Source organism: Eucalyptus grandis, chromosome 6 (genome assembly GCF_016545825.1).
Source record: "Eucalyptus grandis isolate ANBG69807.140 chromosome 6, ASM1654582v1, whole genome shotgun sequence".
NCBI classification, from domain to species: Eukaryota; Viridiplantae; Streptophyta; class Magnoliopsida; order Myrtales; family Myrtaceae; genus Eucalyptus; species Eucalyptus grandis.
In genome coordinates, this window is record NC_052617.1 from 9,773,380 (window position 1) to 9,794,147 (window position 20,768).

Consider the following 20,768-nt stretch of genomic DNA (forward strand, 5'->3'; position numbering starts at 1 on the left):
CTTCTGCTCTTCCAATTTCTTTGGGTTGGTTTGAATCTGATTCAATTTTTGTTTTTTTTTCCTTCTTTCTTGCTTTTTACCTAACAAAATATTAAAAAAAAAAATTGATAACAGAGCATCAACTTATGAAAAGGAGATTCATTTTATTAATTGAAACACATTTGAGGAACAAAAAAGGAACAAAATCGTGTTCCTTTTCTATTTCTTGCTCCCTTCGAACACCGCCTCTTCTCCTGCGAGCCTCGTCTCCAAACAGGCGCCGATCGTCCGGCTTCGGAAGCCGGTCTCCCGCCTCGGCTCAGCTTTGTTGACTCGCCGCTCCTAGTCGTCGTCGCCGTCACCGTCGTCGCTTCAAGGAGAACGAAGCACCCCACCTTCGACGCTCGAGATTCGCCATCAAAGCCTTCTCAGAAATCCTCAAGCTCCTCTCGCTAGCTCGGCCATGTTCGGTGCTCGCGACGCCTTCGCCGCGTGATCTTCAGCTGCAACGGCGGTTTCCCCCGCCGGCTCCGGAGAGACGATGGTGAGCAAGTTCCTCTGCGACTTCCGGTGGTTCCTCCTCCTCGCCGCGGCGGTGGCGTTGATCCACATCCAGGTGATTCCTTGGTCCCGATTCTCACGCTATCTGGAATTTTTGCGGTTTTGTGTGACCGATCCAAACGCACCCTAATTAACTGAGCTAAATAATAAAGAGTATTTTGAGAAATGGCAATTTCTATCTGAATTCTGACATGTCAACACATTGAACTTTGATGTAGTTACATATATCTGTGCATCACATGGGTCATACTGTAGTATTAGATTGAATTACAGCATAAGCTTAAGCAGATACTTTGATACTCAACACAACGTGCCTGCTGGTAGTCAATATTCATAAAGAAAAAAGAGAATCACAGTACAGAAAATCAGCGCATCTTTGGCAAATTCAACTTAAGAGACATAATTAAGAGGGGAAGGACCTAGTTTGAAAACTTGAGAAGTGCAAAAGATGAGACAGCAGAGACTTCAGTGAATGCAAATTCAACAGGCACAAATAATCAATGCAATCATGCGATATGAACTTGAACAGAAAATTGCCCAAGAGCTCATTATGGCAGGGCAAGCTGGAAGAGGCTTACCCTGAAGTGGATTTACCCAATCTTTCATGTTTACATCGTCTCTGATCATCGACCATTGACTCGAAAACATCTAACAGCTGATCCAGCCCCTCTGGACCGCCCCCAATTGCCTTCATCGTGTAAATGACACTCTCAAGAGTGGACAAACATCCAGCCTTAGGCTGACTTCTAACTTCTTCGTACAAACTCATCACCTCCAAATCCAACTTCAGATGAGGCAACAACTTCAACCAAGGATTCTCGCTATACATTCTCTTTGCCTTCATCCACGTGCCATCCAGCACAATCAAGTTCCTGACTTCAAATTCAGCTGCCTTGAGTTCGTCAATGCTGAGTGCATTCTCGGTCGGGAACAGAAGCACTGACCCTCGCGGCACCTCGAGCACAAATTCCTCATATTCTTCAGGCTCCAAGCTCAGATTTGATACAAGGTTTTGCGATTTCTAACCACAAATCCATTCGACAGAACATCACGAGCTGACTGGCAATCTAATATGGCATCGAAATCAGCTCCTTGGTGACCGATTCTAGACATCCAAACATGGTCTGTCGATTCGATAGTCCCCTTCTTGCCCATTCGAAAACTGATAACAGGTTTGCTAGTACCTCTAGACACGACTCCACAAGCGCGCGAGTTCTGCAGTGCCTGGGAATCCTCCGAAACTTCCACACCGTTCGAGGCAATCGAACCGCAGTTCCTATCATCCCCAGGACAATGAGCTCCATTCGATTCGACGACCGAACTAGGGTTTCCCACCGCCACTCCAGATTGCTCCCCATTTTGGACACCCAAATCCGCGCCGACCAATCCGTGGGCGCCGATTTCGGCGTACGGTTCGAGCGGCGAGATCGAGAACTCGGCGCCGAAGTTGACGTCGGAAACGGCGGCGACGGCGACGTTCTTGAGCCCAAGCCTCAAGATTCGAGTGGAATTGAGGGGGTGCTTTCGCTCCAGGCTGTGCTGGAGAACGGTGATGCGGACGGGGTGATCGAGACCCGGAGAATGGATCCGAGCGCAGAGGCACGTGCGCGCAGGCTTGGAGCAGGACGGACAGACGGGCCGCTTCGGATTGGTGGAGCGAGCCGTCTCCGCCATCTTCGCGGAGCCGCGGCGGACGGAGGCGGAGATCCGGCCGGGGAAAGTAGGGAGCTTGAGGAGGAGGAGGGTGGTCGGGGACGCGTATTGAAATGGGCTCGCATTCGGGTTCGCGAATCGGATTCGGGTTGCGAAATGGACCCGCATTTTTCCAGAAATGCCTAAGATTAGAAAACTTTTATTCATGAGATATTGGGACAAAAAATGGGTGTGGAAAAGTTCACGCTTTCGATCGGAGAAGGTAGTATTTTAATTATTGGACCAAAGTGTTCCCACCAATTGGGAATTAGTAGGGTAATCATTCTGCGGGGAAATTTGATTTAAAGTAGAAAAGCTGGGTGTAAAGGTTATTGTTGGCAATAAAAAAAGTATTCCACCACAATTGTCGGTAAGAGTAATAATACCAATGAGTAAAGGTAGGGAGATGTGATAATCCATTGATTAACCTAGCTTGGAATCTTATAGGGGTGTGAGGGGAAGGCTTCCTGCCATTTAGCCGGAGGATTGACTTGGGGTACCGTTGTTGTGAAATGAGTGATTTTGTTGAGGTTATTAGGTGCCGAAAAGTGTTTAAATCCAATTGATTTGGTTTCGGATAGAATATGTTTGTAATAAAGTAATGGTTTTTCCAAAATTATGTGATTAGTAATGCTAATTTTTTGGAAAAGTATTTCTTGCCAAAAACTTTATTATTTTCACGGTAAAGTCTTTCTTCTACTGTCATTATGGTTTGGTATTAGCTTTTCATAATAAACTGTGATTTTCGCCAGAGGTCTAATGATCACCTCAATGGAGAATCGTTGACGTTGAAAGAATGGTCACCTGGACGTTCACTTTCTCGTTCAGTACGCGAGTCACCATGTCCAACCTGGACGCTCAACAGTCAACCAGGAAGAAAGCGACGTTCACCACCTTGAAGAAACACAAAGAAAGGTATGCAGCGTTCCTTTCGCTAGGTTCATAATAAACTTCAATGGAGAATCGTCGACGTTGAAAGAATGGTCGGCTGGACGTTCACTTTCTCGTTCACTACGCGAGTCACCATGTCCAACCTGGACGCTCAATAGTCAACCAGGGAGTATGCGACGTTCACCACCTTGAAGAAACACAAAGGAAGGCATGCAGCATTCCTTCGCTAGGTTCGTCTCATTTGATCTCTCTCAAGAACACGGCACGGAGAGAGACGGAGGAATAGAGAGAGAAGGGGGGCGAGCGACGACGGTGGATTGCAGCCCCTCGAAAGAAAGGGTCGAGCGACTGCCGGAAATCTTCATTTCCGAGCACCAGGCAAGAGATTTTACCTCTATTTCTCACGAATTTGGTGATTTTCGTTTTTTTTAGAAGTTTAGGGGGTGCATGATAAAAATTATTTCTGTGCCGAAATGATTTTTCTGTTCCAGACAATTTCTAGACAGAAACTTGTTTGATAACGCTTATCAAATTTTCTATTTACGGAATAGATTTCTATTCCGAAATAGAAATTGAGGAGAAATCAATTTCACTCTTCTCCCTCGTACGCCTCTTCTCTGCCTCCTCCTCCGCCTCTTCTCTACCTCCTCCTCCTCCTCCGCCTCTCCGCCTCTCCGCCTCTCCTCCGCCTCTGCACCGACGCCCTCCGCCTCTCCTCCGCCTCTGCACCGACGCCCTCCGCCTCGCTCCGCCTTCGCCCGCCTCGCTCCGTCTCTCCTTCGCCTCTGCTCCGCCTCCGCCTCCGCCTCCGCCTCTCCTCCGCCTCGCACCGACGCCCTCCGCCTCTCCTCGCCCTCGCACCGACGCCCTCCGCCTCTCTTCCGCCCTGCACCGATGCCCTCCGCCTCTTCTCGCACCCCCGCCGCTCGTTCCCGCGAACCGAAGCCCTGCAACGCAGATCCGAGCACCGACGCCCTCCGCCTCTTCTCTGCACCCCCGCCGCTCGTTCCCCTGCGAAGCCAGAAGCCCTCAACAGATCCGAGCACCGACGCCCTCCGCCTCTTCTCTGCCTCCTCCTCCTCCTCCGCATCTGCCTCTGCTTCGCCTCCGCCTCCGCCTCCGCCTCCTCCTCGTCTCGCTCCGCCTCTTTGCTCCGCCTCCGCCTCTCCTCCGCCTCCGCCTCCGCCTCTCCTCCGCCTCTCTCCGCCTCTGCTCCGCCTCCGCCTCCGCCTCTCCTCCGCCTCTCGCTCGCCTCCGCCTCCGCCTCTCCTCCGCCCTCGCTCCACCTCTCCTCCGCCTCTCGCTCCGCCTCTCGCCTCCGCCTCTCCTCTACCTCTCCTCGGCTCATCAAACGAATTTCTATTTTTGAAATAGAAATTCTATTAAGTTATCAAACAATTTTTTTCCTTAGAAACTCGTCCGAGAAATAGAAAGAAAAAAAGGAGAAAAAGGAAAAAATGAAAAGAAAAAAATGAAAAAGAAAAGGAAAAAAGGAAAAAAAGGAAAAAGAAAAGAAAAAAAGTAGAAAAATTATTTAAAAAAAAAAAAATTTGGAACAGAATCAATAGACACGTTATCAAACGCAATTCTATTAAGGAATCAAGAATTTTATACGGTTAGCAAACACATTTTTTTACTCGAGAATCGGTTCGGGAACGAGAATCAAAAATAATAATTTCTTGTCGAATCGGTTCAGAATTGGGAATCATTGCCAAACGCGCCCTTAGTCTGCAGTTTGGCTTGCCTGCTTTAGTCCCTGTGGATGTTATTATTTGCTTGAGAATAATGCTGTGCGCTAGGGAAATATACACAAGATTAGTATGCTATATAGTCGGGTGCGCTCTGTTTGCCTGCAGGTTGATAATCAAGACGACAAGATGCCGCGAGCTGAAGGTATAGCCTGGAAATTCGTGATTAGGCAGGGCAAGAAATGGCGTTGTCCTTACTGCAAAAAGGAATACTCTGGATCAGTCACAAGAGTGAAAAGTCACTTTTGTAAACAACCAAAAGAAGGGATTGTCTCTTGCACAAAAGTGCCGCAGCACATAAGCATGCTAATGGAATTGTTACAGAATCAGGTGGCTTTAGCACTTGTGGTAGCTATATTATGTGCCTGAGAATAATGCTATGTGTGCTAAGGAGATATTTAAAAAATGGGGACAATATATGATAGGGGTGTGCTCTATGTGCTTGCAGGTTGATAACAAAGATGATATAGCCTGGAAATTCGTTGATAGACTGGGGGAAAACATATGGCATTGTCATCATTGTAAGGAAGAATTCCTTGGAGACCTTGCAGGAGTGAAAGGTCACTTGCTTGGAGTCCCAACTGAACGGATTCCCATTTGCACAGAAGTGCCAGACCACATAATAACTCTAATGCGGTCGTTACTCGATGAGGTGGCTGAAGAAGAGAGCAGAGGAGCCAACGGTCAATCCTTCACGGAACCACAATCACATGACATGCCCGCTCAAGCTGAGGTGGGTGAAGAAGAGAGCAGAGGGACCAGCCATCAATTTTCCACGGAACCACAGTCATGTGACACGCCGACTCAACCGTCACCTGTTTTGACACCAGAAGACCTCGAATATGTGAGAACGTTGTTGTCAACACCACGTGGGGCGAGCCACATGGCAAACTTCACCCCACAGGGTGTCATTGGTTTAAACTCTGACCAACAATCACAAGCGGAGCATCAGCTTCGTCAGAGTTCAGCAATGCCGTTATTTGTGCAAAGTAGCCATGGTATGTCCACGTGAAGTTTCTTTACATTCATCTAGGCGTGAAGAAAGAAATTCTATTACATTTTTCATATAATTAACTCCATCTAATATGACTCAAATTTATCTAGTTCCACGTCCCATCAATTCTAAATTACAAAGGTATCATTGCATTTTCTATATGTCTGATATCACTATATATTCACTGCACAATTTATTTCATTTAAATATTTAACTTACGAGCATGCTGATTTTCGTTGTAGAAATCTCTCTCTGTGATCAAGTTCTAGATGTTCGTTTTATCTGTACCCATGACTTGATTCGAAAGTCCCAGTGTTGACTGATCTTACGCTTGAATATTTTAGTGCAACCAGCTTTGGTATCCCCTCAACATCAAAGTGTTCTGCGTCAATCTATTAATCACGAGATAAGGGATACACAGCAGAATGGAACCATTCCTCTGGATAATCAAGATACCACCCGGCAACCTAATCTTCATGACTCTCCGCCAGAGAATCTTGTTGAATCTCGTGATGTAATTGTAAACGCTCTTGAGGCAACTCCTACGCCAAATTCATCCTTCGCTGTTGGAGATTTGATTTCTTTTATGGAGTCTCTTGACGCTGACTCATTAAACTGTGAGCTCCTTGATAATATTTTTCAAAATGAATTACAGGAGTCCCTTTTGCCCGATCCCTTTGCATCGGATACTCAACTCAGTAACATGGCCACAACAAACACTCCCCAGCAGTCTAGTCAACCACTTCAAATTTACGTCCTTCATTTCCTTGAGATTCAATTGTTTCGCTTAGAAAGTTTGTCAAGAAGTCGAATTACACGTTAAATTGATCACTGTTGTTGTCCCCATTCTGGATGGTAATGGCAATGGTGACGGTACAACAATGTTGGTGACCATGAAGTGGAGCAAGAGGTGCAGGAGGTGGAGAATGAGCAGGACAGCGGCGAGGGGGCTGGTGGTGTGGGGGCTGTTGTTGGTCCTGCCGTTGCTGAGAATAGAGCTGGCTTTATTGTTTTGGCAACGGTGCTGATGGGGGCGCTCGTCCTGTGGAAGATGCGGCTAATAACACAGTTGATAACGGGTCGACGGTCGCCGGGTCGGGCTGGCCGGTCGGGCCGCATCGGACGGATCGACCCGGCACGTGCGGCACGCGTGTAGTGACCGTGCACGCGCACGTGCGTGCTTGCGACGCACGCGCCTTCCCCTGCGAATCGGCGAGTGCAGCCGGTTCGTTCTGGCTGCGTGTGAGGGCGTGTCCGGCGACCGTTGGCGGCGTTCCACCACTTGTCGCGATCGTCTTGACGAGACCTTCCATCCAACGCCATCAGAAATCGATTTTGAGTTACAGAAACTCGAAAAAATGGATGAACAGTGCTCGGGTGTCGGGATTTTTTGCCCCGATTGGTGTCGGCTGATTAATTTCGCGAAAAAACAATAAGAAATCATCCATAAACATGAAAGGGGTCGGAAAAAACATGGAAAAGAATTGGGAAACAAGAACTATGGCTCTGATACCAATGTTGGGATTGTCGGATTCCCAAAAATCAGATTCGACACTAAATCGAACCCTAAACTTGTGTGGAAGACGAGCCCGGGAAAAACATGTATCACCGATCCTAAAGCACACCACGGAATCAAGCGTACCTTGTTAGCCACAGATTAAACACGACGCCGATATGAGGAAGAGAAACCGATCCCGTTCGATCCGATAACGTCAATTAGCCTTGAAGGGAAGATGGCGTTGCCTTTTTCTCACTGTTTTTCTTTTGGAGGGAGAGAGGGAGGAGGAATGTATGTTATGCCAAAAGGTGCGTTCCTCCCTCTTTATCTCCCCTTATATACGTCCCCTCCAAAAGGAAACGCGCCCCTTCATCATATCCTTCCATCCATGGGCCATAATATTATGGGCCGGGCTTTTAGGCCCAATATGGGCGGATGGGCCAACTTAGGCCCATCACTATAAATAAAACCATCACAACCTGGTGAGGAACTTTTTGGCTGAAAATAAAATAAAATTGGTCAATGTTTCGGGTTAGCCAAAGGACGGTGGGTTTGAATATTTGAGAAGACAAGGGATTAGTAAAGCCCGCTTCCTATCCAGCTTAGAACCAAAAGGAAAATTTATTATTATGATCAATCTTTTAGAATAATGCCTCCTAAAAAAAAAAGGGAGAATTCTAGGCAATACCGCATTTAATCTGTTTGTGTTTAGAAATGATTTTAAACATGATATTGCATAAACTTGTCGATCAAAAATGTGTGCCACATATGATGTTGTTCGGTCTTTTGAATCGAGCAACTTGAGCCGAGATTGAACTATTTTTAATATTAAACAATTTAGAATTCTCGATCTACTTAGTGATTTTATTATATCTGGTAACATAGGCTGGGAAGTTTTCTTTTCGCCCTTTGCTGTCAAAAGAAGATGAAGAAAGAATAGTCTCATATGACTAGGGGTTCACACTTGTATTGCCTCCGCATGTATGATCGTGAGAATGAATGCATATACTTGGAGGACGCATAATCTCTTCAATAATCGAAAGAAGAGTGAATAACAATAATGTTTTGATCTTCCTATAGGCATTGCCCCTGATGAAAATTCTTACATTCAACATCATATGCTCTCTTCTCTTTGGTATGGAGGAAGGAGCTGAAAGAAAGAAATTCTTGAAAAATTTTCAAGAAATGGTAAGAGGGAATGTTGTCCATACCAGTAAACCTGCCATTGACACGCTACAATCGGAGCCTCCGTGCAAGCTGTAGGGTCCAAGGTATGTTAAAGGAACTTGTGCAAGAGAAGAAAGTGAAACTAGAGTAGCACACTGCAAGCCCTCATCAAGACATAGTCATGTGCTTTTAAGTAAGCACAGTGAAGAAAATGAACGAGTTGTGGCTGACAAGGAAATTCTGCAAAATGTCAAGCTTGTCATGATTGCTGGACATGATACCTCATCCATACTTATAACTTTTGTGCTGCGTCTTCTATATAAGAGTCCTGCTGTTTATAAAGCAGATCTTCAAGGTAAACATCCTCTAATCCCGTCATCTTTTAGATTTGTCGAATCTGCATAGAGATTCCTACAGCCCAAAAAGGAAGGAAAATGGAAACAAAATGAACTTGTTCAAATCTAGTTCACTCTTGAACTATGACCCAAGCTGCGTAAGGATAATGAATGATCTCTATCTTGCTGATGGATGACGGATGGCCTGACAAATTTAAAAAAAATCAATACATAAATTTGTCTGAGTTTCCAAATCCAGATGTCAACTTTAATAACAAAGCTCAGGAGCGTCTTCCTTCCCCCTTATTGCGACAATTAATAAGCTTGTTTTGCTATTGCAGAACAAGAAGATATATCAAAAAGCAAGACTTCAGGAGAACATTTAACTTGGGAAGACCTTGCCAGGATGAGGTAAACATGGAGAGTAGCGATGGAAACTCTAAGGATGGTTCCGCCTATTTTTGGTGGCTTCAGGTTAGCTTTAAGGGATATTGACTATCGTGGCTACCTCATTCCTAAAGGCTGGCAGGCAAGGATGCAAATAACTTTTCTGATCTCTTCAAATGCTTGCTTGCATTATCTGCTATTTATTCTCTCTATCTTTGAAACCAGTCCATTGACATACATTTGGTATTTGATGTGTGACTTAGGTCTTCTAGGCATTGAACATGACACATATGGATGAGAGCATATTCCCAGAGCCATCAAAGTTTGATCTTGCTAGATTTGAAAACTAGAAGTTTGTCCGCCATATAGCTTTATTTCTTTTGGAGGAGGGCCTCGTGTATGCCCTGTAAACGAATTTGTGAGGATGGGGGCGCTCGTCCTGTGGAAGATGCGGCTAATAACACAATTGATAACGGGTCGACGGTCGCCGGGTCGGGCTGGCCGGTCGGGCCGCATCGGACGGATCGACCCGGCACGTGCGGCACGCGTGTAGTGACCGTGCACGCGCACGTGCGATGCACGTGCGTGCTTGCGACGCACGCGCCTTCCCCTGCGAATCGGCGAGTGCAGCCGGTTCGTTCTGGCTGCGTGTGAGGGCGTGTCCGGCGACCGTTGGCGGCGTTCCACCACTTGTCGCGATCGTCTTGACGAGACCTTCCATCCAACGCCATTAGAAATCAATTTTGACTTACAGAAACTCGAAAAAATGGATGAACAGTGCTCGGGTGTCGGGATTTTTGCCCCGATTGGTGTTGGTCGATTATTTCCACGAAAAAATCAATAAGAAATCATCTATAAACATAAAAGGGGTCGGAAAAAACATGGAAAAGAATCGGGAAACAAGAACTATGGCTCTGATACCAATGTTGGGATTGTCGGGTTCCCAAAAATCAGATTCGACACTAAATCGAACCCCTAAACTTGTGTGGAAGACGAGCCCGGGAAAAAACATGTATCACCGATCCTAAAGCACACCACGGAATCAAGCGTACCTTGTTAGCCTCGTGCACATCAAATGACAATGAGAGCTGAAAAAGTATAGGTATAGGGTCATACAGATCGCTCATAAGCATGCACAGAACCTGCAAAAACTATGTCCACCCCAGCTGCATAAAGCAATGGTTCCATAGCTTGCTTCATCCCATCACCTTCACCTTGGCAAAGGATAGTTACTGTTAATACCAAGGTACGTGGAACGATAGGATCAGCCATGGAGTTTTACTGCAATCAACCTTTAAAAGATCAGCCTGTAGATTAGCAGAAAATTCAAATCCATCAGACACAAATAAGCGCTAAATATCAGCATAAGTCCTTTGCATCAATATAAGAGAACAAAGAGCGACATATGATAGCTGACAATGAACACCTTTGCCTTTGACAACTAATATGGAGATTAATTCCCCATAGCAAGGTCAAGATTGAATATTGCCTCGTTAGCAAGATAGCAGCTAAATTTGATTTTAAACCTATTTACTCTTAACAAAATATATTCAAGGATATATAAATTATAAATTTAATCTTTCCTATCTGTGAGATTTGTTACCTCAATCTCAGAATCCTAACTTTACAGATGGCTAACAGCACAAGCTTCCTCCTTGTAATCAATGCATTTAATTGATTCACCACCGCATCCGTAGTATTGCAACAACTTTTGCATGGCAAAGAAAAGGGAAATGCAGAATAACCTTCAACCAGTTATATTACTCTTCAGTAGTCATCATAATCGTGTATGAGCCAAGCACGATGACATGGAAGCCTGCCACCTCAAAATAGTATAGATTCAAACTCGATCCACACTCCTCATATCGCATCTTCCATCTAGCATTATAGGACTGAAATCCATATTTAATCAGTGGACTGCTCTCCTCCCCGTGGTTTCCTTGTGTTCCCATCCAAAGCCTTGCACTTGCAAGTGGCTGCACCAGCTCACCAAATGTGTCCCAGCGGTGCTGTATGCAATCAGCATAGGACAGGTCTCCAGCAAGGAGATGCACATCGTACTTGCATTGATCAACGTGGTCTAGTGCTGTTTTAGTCCAGCCAGTTTGGCCCAAATCTCCTGCAACAGCGAAAGCAACCAGAAGTTCTGTGGGAGGAGTCTTGAGCTGGAACTCAGGACCTTCTCCTCCACATCTGTAGAAGTAAACAGTGTTGCTCTCCAATGGCCCGATCACCGTGTGGTGTATCCTTCCAGAGCTATAAAATAGATAACTATAAGAAGTGCTCTCTCCTTGAGCTGTAGAGTCATATCGACCAGGTGATGTTCCATATTCCATGTATGAAGGGGAAGATTTACCATCAGTGACCCACGAGATGTGCATATGTCCCTCTCCAGCTAAAGAAATGTGAACCTGCAAGAGGATTTTGATACTGTCACATAATGTATCAATTTAAGATGTTGGTGAAGCAGCTGAAACTCATCTCAAAACAATACTGAAAACACCAACTATTGATGAATCCACTGCCCATTAAGCGAATCAAGTAAACAAACTCAATAGACACATAAATTGAGAAAAACAAGAAACCTACTGTCTCATGGCAGATCACTAACAGATCATTCAACACCTTGGCTTTCACCATAAATTGGCAATACTGCCAAAAATTAACATAGTCGACGAGGACGGTGTAGGGTGATGAGACTGACAGTAGTCATCACACCGATAAAGATAAAGATAGTAACTTCAGTAGTAAACGACTCATCTTGGTCTGTTGCCGTATGAAGTACCTAGATTAACGTTAAATTTCCTTTTTTCCCTTTGTACTATCCATTAGTTGAGGTCCCCCTTACGTGATTTGACACTCCACATCTCACAATCTTCACCACCGGATGAACCACGAAGCAACTCCAGCTTCAAGAACACAGCAAAAAGTTCCAAGAAAGTGACAGTTTCAGAACTTGCAGACAAGCGAGCCGAATTCAACTCCCCACCGCAAAGAATTCAACAGAAAAGGACGACCCAGGTAACGAGGCCACGCAAACTCGACAAATTCCATCCCCCAAAAAAGAGGGCTTTCGAAACGAAAGATGGACAGAAAAAAGAAGGCCCGAGAATCGCTAAGTCCTTCACCTGCTGCGGAATGGGGATAAGAAGATGGCTTGCGGTCCCACGGGAAATCGGGGGTCTCGCGAGGCTGGGGCCGCACGTAATCGGCCGCGACGGCAGCCGAGAAGATGCACAGGAACAGTACCAAAGTCGGGATCTTTCCTCCCATGTCGACTTCCCAAATGCTTCTCCGTTTTCTCCGTTTATTCGGTTGGTAAAAGTGGGAAGAGAAGTGACGCGATGGGATCGCCCCTTCAGGCCTTGGTTCGGTGTTGGGCCTTCTTCTTGTATACTATTATAGGGCCGTTTTCCTTTCCCCGCAGCAATCAGCAACCGTGTTGCAGCTCTCTTCTCGATTATGGCTCTTCTTTTCTGTCTTGATATCCTAAAGAATTCATCATTGCTCCTCGTCTTGTTCTATCGTTGTTGTTCTTTCTATGATTCAACCTTTTTGGTTGTCTATGTACTTTGGCTGTCTTTCCTAATTAAATGCACTTGATTTCGATTTTTTTAATTGAGTCTTTTTTTATTTATATATAATGTCTATTCAAGTTCCTCCAACACTTAACATGACGGTTAATATGTGATGTGCATTAAATTTTGATATACTCATCATGAATAGTGATTTGGTGGCAAGCTACAAAAAAGTAAACGATTTGATCCATTCTCAATCTATAAGGATTTGATAAGATATTTTGTGTTGCTAAAAATACTCGAATTGAAAATACATGGGCTTGATGAGAAAAGTAGGGGAAGTACACAAAATGTGGAGAGTCTCTCCTCTTTATGCATGCTTTCTTATTCTAAAGTATGCCAATTGCCAAGACACAAGACATGATTAACTCGTTAAATCATCATCTCTGGTGTGGTTGTTACTTCTATGGCTCCGTTTCATGGTAGTGCTTGCAACTTTGCACGACGGTTATACATAATAGTAGCCTGCAGCACAATGTGATGATGTTTCATTGACTAGCGTCCATCATTTACGTATGTATCAGAATAATACAAATTCGCATAATGCAATCCAGCCTGATTGAAGTGCACAGTGTACATCCAGCATCAGGCAGACTTCTAACTTCTCCATAGATGGTCATCGGCTATAAGTTCAACATCACATGGTGCAATTATCGTCTACATCCACCGTTGGATGTTTTTTCTTTAACAGATGCAACAGCTTCAACCATGGATCCTCAATGTTACTTTCTCTTTGCTTTCATCCACCTTCCATACCAGCACAATCAAGTTCATCACTTCAAACTCAGCCGCCTCCTTGAGTTCATCAACGGCAAGTGCATTTTGAGTAGGAAATAGAAGTGCAGATCCATGGAGAACTCACGCTCTGAAGTCCTCATATTCTTCGAGCGCCACACGCATAAGTAACAGCCTTGTCCAAACACTCAGCTGATTTCCAGTATGAGCACCTTTCAAAAGAGTTTGACAGTGCAGGTGTGTGGCAGATGTATAGTATGTGATACTTCAACAAATTTTCCTGATTGCTGGAATGGCAGTCCATTGCATCCACTCGAAAGCTATGCAACCAAATAAAGGTCCAAATCCAACCAAAACATGGGACAAGGGCCGTGCCCGGTGCAAAGAACCAGACACTAGGATGGAACCAGAGTTACAATGCAAAGAAACTGTTCGATGAAACTGTTTGATCATCGCCGTAGACGATGATGAACTTTGAGCGGAACTTCTTGAGCGGAACTCAGAAACTGAATAAGTTTTTTCTGGTCTTCAAATTCTGACATCTACAGTCCACATCTCATTCTACGAATTTTGGTGGGTTCTGCGCAATCCATCAATTGTTAGTTTTGCTCCGAAGGGACAATGCAATTTTGCTGCATTATTGCCTGATGGTTTTTTGTCTTTTCCAGGAATATTTTAAGAACACAAAAATAAATTTCTAAACCAAAATTTCGTTTTCCCTCTTGGGGCTCAACTCCGTTTGTTGAAAACAAACCAGAGTTCACATTAATTTTCCCTGTTAGGTCAGCCTTATCCTAATTGATTTACTCATCCGCAATTATCCATAAAGCGTCCGTTAAACGAGACAAATCGGCAGAATATTTAATAGGAACTTGTATCAAAGTGGGTGACGTTTTCTGCATCCCACGTTGCAGAAGGAATATACCGCTTAAAAATACTAGATGAGAAACTGACAACTATAGAGCTATAACTCTCCTGCTTTTCTCATCACACACACATGCCCGCACCAACAACAATGAACATTCTGATCACCCTTCTTCTCCTTCTTCTACCAGTTCCCTTTCTGTTAAGCTGGAGAAGTAGAGGATCGTCAAGAAAGCTACCTCCGGGATCACTGGGAATCCCGTTTATATGCCAAAGCCTCGGCCTGCTCTGATCCTTGAGGACAAACACAGGAGAAGAATGGCTCTGCGAAAGAGGGAGGAAGTATGTGCCAATCTCAAAGCTCAGTTTCTTCGACAAAACCAACGGTGTTCATTCATGGACAAGCAGCAAACAAGTTTGTATTCCATGGAGATGGCAGCATGGTTGCCAACAAACAGACATCATCCATCCGCACAATTCTAGGAGACTGCAATCTGATGGAATTCAGTGGCCAAGATCACAAGCGCATGAGAGACTCTCATGTCGTTTTTGAGACCAGAATCCCTGAAGCAGTACGTGGGGAATATGGATGAAGAAGTAAGAAAGCACATCCAGTTGCATTGGTAGGGCAAGGAAAAAGTTACGGTATGTCGATATTCTGTAAATTCTCTGTGTCGCTCTTATCTGTTTGAGGTACATTCAACACATAGTAAGTTTTAGATACACATGGTGTATGCACTCATAATCTCATATGACTCTGGTTCACACTTGTATGGCCTCTGCATGTAAGGACTATGAGAATGAATGCATAGACTGGGAGTGCGCTTAATCTCTTCAATAAACGAAAGCAAAGCAGAGTAAATCACACTTAAAGTTTTGATTTCCCTTAGGTGTTGCCCCTGATGAAAAACCTTACATTCAACATCATATGCTCTCTCCCCTTTGGTTTAGAGTAAAGAATTGATAGAGAAAAATTCTTGCAAAATTTTCAAGAAATGATAGAGGGAATGTGGTCAATACCCGTAAAACTGCCGTTCATGCGCTACAATCAGAGCCTCCGTGCAAGCTCCGGGGTGCAAAATCTGTTGAAGGAGCTTGTACAAGAGAAGAAGGTGAAACTAGAGCAGCGCACTGCAACTCCTCAGCAGGACTTGATCATAAACTTGTTAAGTAAGCGCAATGAAGAAAAATGAAAGAGTGGTGACTGACAAGGAAATTTTGCACAATATCATGCTTATCATGGTTGCTGGACATGATACCTCATCGGTTCTCATAACTTTCGCGCTGCGTTTTCTATCTAAGAATCCGGCTGTTCATAAAGCAGTTTTTCAAGGTACACATCCTCTATTTCTGGCATCTTTTAAATTTGTAGAATCTGCATAGAGATTCCTGCAGCCCAAAAAGGAAAGAAACTAAAGCAAAGCGACAAAGAATATGTTCAAACTCAGTTCACTCTTGAACTATGACCCAAGCCGCGTGAGATAATGAATGGTCTCTATTTTGCTGTTGGAAAATGGTACACGTGCCAAATGTAAGGAAAATCAATAAATAAATCTGGCGAATTCCCAAAGCCAAATGTCAACTCTAATAACGAAGCTCGGAAGGATGTTTCTTCCCCTTGTTGTGACAAGTCAGAAGTGCGTTTTGCTTTTGCAGAGCAAGAAGATATAGCAAAAGGCAACATTTCAGGAGAACCTTTAACTTGGGAAGACCTTGCTAGGATGAAGTACACATGGAGTGTGGCAATGGAAACTCACAATGGTTCCGTCTATTTTTGGTGGCTTCAGGGTAGCCTTGAAGGACATTTACTATGATGGATACCTCATTCCTAAGGCTGGCAAGTAAGGATGCATACAAATTTTCCTCTCTCTTCAAATGTTTGCTCATCTGCTATATATTCTCTCTATTTGTGAAAACAGTCGATATACATACATTTGGTGGACATCAAACATGACATACATGGATGAGACCATATATTCCCAGAGCCATCAAAGTTCGATCCCACTAGATTTGAAAAGCAGATGTCAGTACCACCCTACAGCTTTATTCCTTTTGGAGGAGGGCCTCGCATATGCCCAGGAAATGAATTTGCAAGGATCGAAACCCTTGTTGTAATCCATTATCTGATCACTCAATACTCTTGGAAGTTATGTTCAGATGATCATTACATTGGGGATCCAATGCTAGTACCTACTCAAGGACTATTGCTTCGGATTGTGCTAAAGAAACAGAAATGAAATACGATTCTTTCCTTGACTGTCCAGGATTTCCACCATGCCACCTTTTCAAGATTAGCTACATCAAACATCCCCATAGGTGGATGAAAGTAGAAACACCATTAACCCAAAAAAGAAGCCAGCCTTTGAGAAGCTCTTCTGGACAACATAGCCAAGTGCATTACGCCAATGATGTATGTTTTTATTTTGTATGAAGCTACATGCATGTCGTCTTTACAAATTTGACATTTAGCCCGACTGCCTACTATCCATGCAATCTTCCATCGAGGCTGGGACTACTTTCTTGACAGCCGGTTCCCTCGATGCCGAACCCAACGCCCCAGTGCTTGGGCTCAGGTCTTGATGATCATGCATGATTACCTAGCTCTTGCACCAAAACCACCCATGCCTAGATTTGGGTCCATCGAGGCAAGCCACAAGTTTATAGAGGTCTGTCTTGGGACCTTAGCACCATGTCCGAGTATTTAGCTCTCATACGCAAGTTACTAGTGTTTGAGGTGGCTAGGTCCATTGAGAATAGGCCTAAATTCACAAAGATTGGGCTTGGGACCACGGTATTCGTGCCCAAGTCCTCAATGGCCATGCCTAAGTACCTACTTCCACACCAAAGTCATTGGCGCTTAGACCATAGTATAATGGCCCAACCCAAATCCATGTGCTTAATAGACAAACTCAGCCCATAGTTTTCTTCTCTTCTCAAGATATTTCACGTGAGGGCAAGCCACTGGCAAAATAAGCAAAAGAAGAAAAGAGAGGGGGGTCATTCATGAGAAGGAAAAGGGAGAAGAGAGAGAAAATTTTCATGTGCTCATGGTCCAGATGACTTGTCGAGTCTAATCAAAATTGTTTTGCAATGGTGATAAATGATTGAAACTTCTAACTATCTATTTAAAGGGATTGCTGAAATTAGAGGCTTGAAATTCAGCTCAAAGTTTACTGTTCGCAATCTGATCAACATGTACGACAAACTTGAAAATTTCGTTTCAGCCAAAGTGTAAGCTCAAATTTAGATTTATAAAGTGCTATAACTTCAGAGCATCCAAACTATCAATTTTAAATGTATACTGCTTGAAAACTCCCCAATCAAACAAAGCAAGTCATAATTGATCTAAATCCTAATTTCAAATCCTAATTTCGGCAATTTTTTTTAATAGACAATCAGAGGTTTCGATCACTTACCAACGTTGCAAAACAATGTTGATTTGGCTTGACGAGTCGTCTAGATCGTGAGTGCATGAAAAAGTTTCTCTATTCCTCCTTTTTTTTTTTTTTTTCCTTCTCACAAACGACCCCCTTCTCCTCTCCTTTTTTTTTTGATTTTGTCTGCTGCTTGCCCTCACATGAAATATCTAGAGAAGAGAACAATATATATGGGCTGAGTTTGTCTATTTAAGACATGGGTTTGGGTTTATTGGGCCATTATATTACACAGACTGTGTCGAGGCCATGCTTGGTTCCATGGTAGCCAATGTTAGGTCCCTTGTGGTTGGACCAAAGACCTTGGTGCCTACACCTAGGAACCGAGCCGTGCCTAGTTTCACGGTGACTATGGCTAGGCCCATGCTTAAGTCACTAGTGCTCGCTCCCAGTTCCTTGGTAGTTGAGCCCACGTCCCTTGAGGTCAGGCCAAGACTCTAGTGCCCATGCTCGGTTACCCGACTCGCTTCTACATTATCAGCGCCCAAGCTGGGTTCATCAATGTCCAGCCCAGATCCTCGATGCCTGTTCTCAAGTTCTAATGGCCAGGCTAGAGAAAGGCTGGCTCCCGCTATAAGGACCTCAATTGTTGGGTATCTCCTTATATTAAATGAATAGTGCATGTCTTTTTGGTAAAATAAAATCAGACACTAGAATGGAATTAGAATTATGGTGCAGAGAAGTAAGATTTTCGCATCACTGGGAATATCTCAATTTGCAAAGGAACAATTGTTCCAGCTTTCACCGAAAATGAGATCTCTTCACTTATCAGTCTTTGGAGTTAGCTTTCCTTTCCTTTCCTTTCTGGGTTGCAAAAAATGAAGACTCCATTCAGGATAATTTTTCACTGCAGTTTCCAAGAATCCCACCTCCATTTCCATCTCATATTCTTCACATTCTTGTTTTTCTTTGCCCCTCTCTTGTCGACTGACTTGTTTGATCAACAATCGCGGAGGATCATAGCGGACAATGATAAGCTTTTCCAGTGGAATTCAGAAACTGATCCTGTTCTTCCTTTCAATCTTTCTGGTCTTCAAATTTCGACAACCATGGTCCATTTCTCATTCTAGGAGTTCTGTTGTATTTTACGCCGACACATTAAAATTGGTTCTCAGTTTTGCTCCATCCCGTTAAATTTATGATAGTGACCGGAACAAATTCAGAGTAACATACAGCCGGGCTCAACTCCACTGTCATAACCAAACAAGAGGTCTCATCCATTTCTTTCTCTGTTAGGTCAGTCTATGTCAACCGCAACTTTGAATAAAGCACCTGGCACACGAATCAAACTGGCAAAATATTTAACAGAACCTGTATCAAAGTCGATGCGTTTTCTACACAGTAATCGTCATCGCCCGTTCCAGTAGGAGTCTGCCACCTAAAGTGCTAGTTCAGAAACAGACAAAAATGGAGAGCTATAATTCTCTTGCTTTCCCCTCATCACGTACACACCCACACATACCCACACACATGCCCACACCCACAACAATGAACATTTTGATCATCCTTCTTCTCTTCCTTCTACCAGTTCTCTTTTTATTAAGCTGGAGAAGAAGAGGTTCATCAAGAAAGCTACCTCCGGGTTTGTTGGGAATCCCCATTATAGGCCAAAGCCTTGACCTGCTCCGAGCCATGAGGACAAACACAGGAGAAGAATGGCTCCATGAAAGAGTGAGGAAGTATGGACCAATCTCGAAGCTCTCTCTCTCTTCGGCAAACTGACGGTGTTCAATCATGGACAAGCAGCGAACAAGCTCGTATTCTCTGGAGACAGCAGCGAGATAGCCAACAAATAAACAAGCATCCATCCGCACGATTCTGGGAGACCACAATCTGATGGAACTCAGTGGCCAAGATCACAAACGTGTGAGAGACTCTGATGTCATTCTTGCAACCAGAATCTCTGAAGCAGTACGTGGGGAAAATGGATGAAGAAGTCAGAAAGCACATCGAGTTGCACTGGCAGGGCAAGGAAAAAGTTGCGGTATGTCAATATGCTGTAAAACTCCCACTGTTGCTTTGTTCTGTTTGAAATATATTCAATACATATCAATTTTAAGGAACATATTGTGTATGCATTCACTCCCTCATATAACTAGTGTTCACACTTCTATGGCCTCTGCATGCATTGACTATAAGAGTGAATGCATAGACCGAAAGTTCGCATGATCTCTTCAATAAATGAAAGCAGAGTAAATAACATTAATGTTTTGATTTTCCTATAGGCATTGCCCCTGATGAAAACCCTTACTTTCAACATCATATGCTCTCTTCTCTTTGGTATGGAGGAAAGAGCGGAAAGAGAGAAATTCTTGCAAAATTTTCAAGAAATGATAGAGGGAGTGTGGTCGATACCAGTAAAGCTGCTATTCATGCACTACAGTAGGAGCCTCCGTGCAAGCTCCACGGTCCAAGGTCTGTTGAAGGAACTTGTACAAGAGAAGAAAGAGAAACTAGAGCAGCGCACTGCCACTCCTCATCAAGACTTGATCACGTGCCCGTTAAGTAAGCGCAATGAAGAAAATAAACAGGTTGTGACTGACAAGGAAATTTTGCACGATATCATGCTAATCATGGTTGTGGGACATGATACCTCATCTGTTCTCATGACTTTTATGCTGCGCCTTCTATCTAAGAATCCTGCTGTTTATCAAGCAGTTCTTCAAGGTACACATCCTCTATTTCCGGCATCTTTTTGATTAGCTGAATCTGCATATAAATTCCTGCAGCCCTAAAAGGAAAAAATAAAACTAAATGAAGAAGATATGTTTATAATAATGAATCTATTTTGCTAATGGAAAAATGGACGACTTGCCAAATGTAAGACAGATCAATACACAAATTATTCAAAGTTTCCAAAGTCAAATGTCAGCTTTGATAACAAAGCTCAGAAGCATGTTCCTTC

The 20,768-nt window shown here is 43.9% G+C and overlaps 1 protein-coding gene and 4 pseudogenes across 1 annotated transcript; 3 read left to right on the top strand and 2 right to left on the bottom strand.

Moving 5' to 3' along the window:
- Positions 1-60: 60 nt before the first annotated feature.
- LOC120294295 lies at positions 61-2,361 on the bottom strand. The gene is made up of 3 exons (XM_039314305.1): positions 1,660-2,361; positions 1,119-1,561; positions 61-80 (listed from the first exon to the last, which is right to left on the bottom strand). Exons 1-3 carry the CDS (start codon positions 2,359-2,361, stop codon positions 77-79), a joined length of 1,149 nt encoding a protein of 382 aa, XP_039170239.1. The 3' UTR covers positions 61-76.
- LOC104448247 lies at positions 1,940-9,805 on the top strand (annotated as a pseudogene).
- A 448-nt stretch (positions 9,806-10,253) lies between these two features.
- LOC104451341 lies at positions 10,254-12,020 on the bottom strand (annotated as a pseudogene).
- A 2,557-nt stretch (positions 12,021-14,577) lies between these two features.
- On the top strand, positions 14,578-15,056 carry LOC120294647 (annotated as a pseudogene).
- A 4,295-nt stretch (positions 15,057-19,351) lies between these two features.
- Positions 19,352-20,562, top strand: LOC120294296 (annotated as a pseudogene).
- Positions 20,563-20,768: the final 206 nt, after the last annotated feature.